The following is a 6,000-nucleotide window of genomic DNA, read 5'->3' as shown; positions in this document are numbered from 1 at the left end:
TGGGATTACAGGCGTGCACTACCACGCCTGGCTAATATTTATGTGTTTTTAAGAAAAGTGGAGCAAATGGTGGGGAAGGCACATCTAAACGTTCTGTCTCTTTGTAGTACTCCAAGGGCAAATCTTCTCTCACTGTTGACTGAACATGATTGAAAAATTATTAAACTGCTTTTGCTTTAAATTTTGTATTTTCAGTTAGTTACAAGTGTTCAGTGCCATATGCTAATTTGTTAGTTTGTTTTTATTTTTCAAGACAGGGTCTCACTTTGTAGTTCAGGATGGCCTTGAACTCACAATAGAGACCAAGATGGCCTCAAAGTGGCACTAATCCTTCTGTCTCAGCCTCCTAAATGCTGGGATTATAAGTGTGCACCACTGTGTCCGGCCAGAGGTGTACTCTGACCCAGAAAAGGTCCTTCATGTATTGTACTGCACTGAAACTTAACACTGAGGCCAACTAAAAAGAGAATGCTTTATCACCTGATACTCATTTCTGTCAACTAAGTACTGAGGAGAAAAATAAAATCCAAAATAAAAATAATGTTTGTTAAAGTAAGTATCAGTAACTTCTCAGTAAATGACCATACCAGTGCCATATCAATGACTTCAAAGGCTGTTATTAACATTCAGGCCTTGTTTTACAAGTCAAATGAATAGGGTTCCAGAACAAATCTTCCACTGGCATTTTTATGAGTATTTCCTTTTTAAATTCCTGTAAGTATCCTTACTTGTAAAAATCAGGAAAGCTATTAAAAATAATTTTGGGGGGAGGTATCAGGGATCGAACTCAGGTCCTTGTGCTTGCACAGGGCAGGGAGCAGCACTACAGAGCTAAATCCCCACCTGTAAAGCTATTAAATTTTGAGATAAGTAGTTCTGCTGAGTGAAAAGGGCAGCGGCAGCACAGACCCACCTTCACTGGCCAGCTGGCTATCGTCCGACTGCTTACAGCAGATGATCTTCTCCACCAGCTGGTTGTAGCTGCAATTCCCCACCGCCTTCACAATGTCGTCAGTCTGAGGACAGCGAGAGAAGAGCACAAACAATAACGAAAGCAATACACATTACTCTTCATGATTTTATTCTAACACAATACTAAACACAAAAGTATTATTTATAAAAGAAATCAGCACTAAGATCAGCATCTAACAGTTTTCAATTTTGTTCACAGTGCACACAGCTGTATTTCAATTATGCAAAAAATGAAGAAATGAGATTATATGAACTATTTAAGGTTATTATTTCTATTGTTTGGTTCTCTGAAACAAGGTCTTGGTGTGTAGTTCAGGCTGGCCTTGAACTTTCTATGCAGCCCATCATGGCCTTAAACTCATGGTGATCCTCCTGCCTCAGCTTCCCAAGTGCTGGGATGACAGGCATGTGTCACCACACCGGGCATTCAAATTATTTACCCTTTCTTTTTACTGGGTTGTGGATCTTTAAAAAAAATTATTTGTGGGAGTTCTTTATACTTTCTAGATATTGATCTTCTGTTACAAACAGCATCATGTACTCTGTGGCTTGCTTTTTTAACATCCTCTTTGAAATGTCCTTATTCTTTAAAACAAAAAAATTTTTTTTGCTTTGTCTTTTTGAGACAGAGTCTTGCTTTGTAGTGTAGATTGGCCTTGAACTTGCTACACTTCTCCTGTCTTAGCTTCCTGATTGCTGGGATTATAGACATGTGCTGATAGTATATCATTAGATAAACACAAGTCTTCAATTTTTTTTTTTTTTTGGTACTGGGGATCCAACTCGGGTCCTTGTGCTTGCGAAGCAGCTGCCAGAACCACTGAACTAAATCCCTAGCCCCTCAAGTCTTCAATTTTAAGGTAGTCTTCTTTACTAATGTTACTTTTATGGTTAATGGATGCATATGTATTGTTTCAGAAATTCCTATTTTACAGTTAGGAGACAGTCTCAAGCTTTTGCATTTATATATTTTACAGTTAAACTTTAGTGTACACAGAACAGAATTTTATGGTGTAAATTATAACAAATAATTTCCTTTTTTTCCACCATAGCTATCTAATTGTCTTCACAACTTTTATTCAAAGAACTTTTCTTCCTTCCTCTATAGAGCATCAGGAACATAGCTATCTAATTGTCTTCACAACTTTTATTCAAAGAACTTTTCTTCCTTCCTCTATAGAGCCTTATTTGTCTGTATCAGCATAGTCTTTTTAGGTTTCTATTTTCTGTTATTGGTCTAATGCTTTAAAATATTTAAAATGTTTCATATTTAGAGAAGCATGTCCTCCCTACTTGTTCTGCTTCAAGAGTATACTGGCTTGCTGGACATGGAGGCACACTTGTAATCTTATCATACAGGAGACTGAGGCAAGAGAATTCCAAGTTTGAGGCCAGGTTGAGCAACTCATTGACTTAATTAGACCACATCTCTAAACCTAAAAAGGACTGGAAATGCAAAAGTCCTGGCTACGCTGCAAGTCTGAAGTCAGCCTAGAATGTATACAAGACTGTTTCAACCCTCCTTCTCCCTAGAAAGAGTATCTCACTTTTATTCTGGCCCTTTCCATCTCCACATAAATTACAGGAACAACCTGTCACATTCCACGGATCCCAACAAATTTGTCAGGATTTTGCTTTGAACAGTATTGATATTACAACTTACTTTCGGGAAAATGAAATCTTTATAATTCTGATCTTGAAAGCTAAGAATATAGCATATTTTTCCATTTACACGGGTCTCCATTTTCTGTCAAATTTATTCCTAGGAACTTATGTTACATAAATATCTTTAAAATTTCATTTTCTATCATTTAAAAATAATTTGCAAAGACTTACCTTTGTCAATTCTCTCTCTGTCTCACTCTTTCTTTCTGAGACAGGGTCACACTATGCAGTTTAGGCTGCCCTTGAACTGACTATATAGGTGGGGCTAAACTTGAACTCACAGTGATCATCCTGCCTCAGTCTCCCAAGTGCTAGGATCACAGACATGTGCCATCATGTTGTCTTCAATGTTATTTATTTTTTTGGTACCAGGAATTGAACTCAGGTCCTTGCACTTGTGAGGCAGGAAGACCATTGAGCTAAACCTCCAGCCCTTCAATGTTACTTATTATATAGCTGCTTCCGATTTGAACACTTGCTGTATGCATGCATGTTTGTATGATGTATGTATATATGTATGTATGTATTTATGTTTTAGACAGGATCTCCTGCACCTTGAATTCACTATGCAGCCTAGGCAGACCAGACCTCAAACTCATCATAATCCTCCTGCCTTGACCTCCTGAGTGCTGAGATTATGGGTGTGTGCCACTATGCCCGACTATTTAAATTTTTTGAGACAGGATCTCACTATGCAGTTTAGTCTGACCTTGAACTCATTAAGTAGGCCAGGGTGGCCTCAGACTTTCAGTGATCCTCCTGCCTCAGCTTCCTGAGTGCGGAAATTATCGTGCACTATGCCCAGCATTGGCTGTTCTTTATTAACATTGCTAGCAGTGCTGGGTATGGTAGCTTATAACTGCATTCTCAGCTCTCTGGGTGGCTGAGCGGGGAAGATGGCTAATTTAAGTCTAGCTTGGCCAAATGTATTGATAACCTGTCTGGAAACACGTTTAAAAAGGGCTGGGGATGTAGCTCAGTGCAAAGACCCCAGGAGAGGGACAGGGACAAGGACAGGGAGAGAGAAAGGGAGAGGGAGAGGGAGAGGGATACCCTGAAAGAGGCTCTTCAAATTTTTTTCCTCTTATTTTTAATTTTTATTTTAAAAATTCTATATATTCTCATTCTTAAAATTCTTTTTTCTTTCTTCTTTTTCCTGCTCAGTCTCTTGCTCCCCCGCATTATTTTTCACATCCCTTTTGTTCCTGTTTCTGCCCTAATTTGGATTTCTTCTTTTTCTTCTCTCTTTTTCCTTCGCTCGATTGCAATTACTTTCAAAGGAAAGTGAGTACAGTTTATAGCTTCCCTATTACTGTGAAATTGTTCTATTCTTGTCTTTGTCCTCACACTCTGTCTTTCCCTCTTGTCTTCAACAGTTTCCTAGAGTTTGCGTGATCATCCTGTGTCCTCTGGCTTCACTTGAAACCTCCTCCTATTCTTCTGCCTATCTATTCCTCTCTTCCCAACTCCTTCTAAGTCCCCACCCTGAAGGGTAAAGTTGTTATATTGAAAAATTATTTACTATAAACATATTTTGGGCTGGACTTCAATTTTGATTTAATTCACATGGTTAAAACTGACAGATTAACTACCAAAAATGGTCAATTTCTAAGCCGTGCTTGATGCTATTATGTTGCTGATTGTATCAATTGGGCTAAAGGGTTGTGATTGATTTAATGAGTTCTCCTTTCTGATATTATGAAAATGAGAGTGTCTATGACTCATTAGAGACTCAAAACCTAAATAGCAGCTATATCAGGAAGATCAAAGTACTAACCCAGGAATTAAATCAAGGACAGCCCAACAACAGAAAAAATGAGAAAATACCTAAGCAAGGCACAAATGCAGACTTCCAGTTCATCAATGGTAAATTCTTTGGGGGAAACAAGGTGGAAAGTCTGACAATCAACCACCAGGACACCCTAAACTCATAGCACAGGAAGTAACAAAACAGATCAATCAGGCTCTAGAAAAATTCAAAGCAGAAATCATTTCCCAGACTATCTACAGGGAGGGTGAGCACAATCAAAGACATGATTAGAGACTCTAGAACAGAAACAGACAAAAAAATAGATGAGCTCAGGACCAAGATAGAAGCCATGAATGCCCAGCATAGGAAAGAAATGGAATCCATGAAACAGATTCAAACAGATACCCATACCCAGAAGATTAAAAACTCTACTGAAAGCATTCGTAGCAGAATGAACAATTGTGAAGATAAAAAATTTCAGATATAGAAGATAGGATTGCAATCAGACAACATGAAAAGAGAGATATCTTAAAAACAGTAAGGGATCATGAGAAATCGATCCAACAATTCCTAGATGATGCAAAGAAGAATAATATAAGACTGATAGGAATCCATGAAGTAGCAGCAGAAAGTACAAATGACATAAAAAAACTGTTCACAGAATTAATGACAGAAAACTTCCCAGAGGGGAAGAATTTGACATACAGATAAATGAGGCATATAACACTCCAATTAGCCATGATAAAAAAAAAAAAATCTACACCTAGACATATAATAGTCAAAATCCCGGAAACCCAACGCAGAACAAAATACTGAAAGCACTTAGAAAAAAGAAATAAATCACATGCAAAGGAAAGCCACTCAGAATCACAGCAGAATCACATCAACATAAACCCTCAGGTCAAGGAGAGCTTGAAGTTAGGTATTTCAAGCCCTAAAAGAAAACAACCTCTAACCTAGACTGATGTATCCTGCAAAACTCTCTTAAAATGGATGGGGAAATAAGATACTTCCATGACAAAGAACACCTGAGAAACTTCATGAATACCAAACCAGCACTACAGACAATTCTAAACAATATCCTAGAAAAAGATAATGAAGGTCAGAACTCCATGAGGTCCAACAGAGCAAATCCAATAGGCAAGAATTTAAAGGGAGAGGGAGAAAGATAAAAAAGAATCAACAATAACATGAATGATAAGTCAATACATATCAGTTATAACCATCAATGTCAATAGCCTCAATTCACCAATCAAAAGAAATAGACTGGAAGGATGGATTAAGAAGCAAAAATCCAACAATATGTTGTATACAAGAAACATACCTAGTTCAAAAAGAAACTCATAGGGTGAAAGTGAAAGGATGGAAAACAATTCTCCGTGCAACAAGAGCCCAGAAAAAAGCAGGGGTAGCTATCTTATTCGCAAAGTAAATTTCAAACCAAAACTGATTAAGAGAGACAAAGAAAACCACTACATCCTTGTAAAGGGAACAATCCAAGAGGAAGAGATGGCAATCATAGATATTAATGCCTCCAACTATACAAAACAAATATTAAAGGACATGAAAAACCAAATAAGCACTAATACAATTGTAGTGGGGGACCTAAATAC

General features: G+C 37.7%; 1 protein-coding gene across 1 annotated transcript in view; it reads right to left on the bottom strand.

The window, feature by feature from the left end:
- Mindy2 (MINDY lysine 48 deubiquitinase 2) overlaps nucleotides 1–6,000 on the bottom strand; it is a 50,535-nt gene that overhangs the window by 17,275 nt on the left and 27,260 nt on the right. The window contains exon 6 of the mRNA XM_019210148.1: nucleotides 914–1,016. Within this exon, the coding sequence (XP_019065693.1) occupies nucleotides 914–1,016 (103 nt within the window). The remainder of the gene's footprint in view (nucleotides 1–913; nucleotides 1,017–6,000) is intronic.

This window comes from Fukomys damarensis, unplaced genomic scaffold (genome assembly GCF_012274545.1).
Source record: "Fukomys damarensis isolate Sample0158 unplaced genomic scaffold, DMR_v1.0_HiC HiC_scaffold_25, whole genome shotgun sequence".
Lineage (NCBI taxonomy): Eukaryota > Metazoa > Chordata > Mammalia > Rodentia > Bathyergidae > Fukomys > Fukomys damarensis.
The sequence above is the reverse complement of the archived record's forward strand: the minus strand, read 5'-3'. Positions and strand labels throughout refer to the sequence as shown.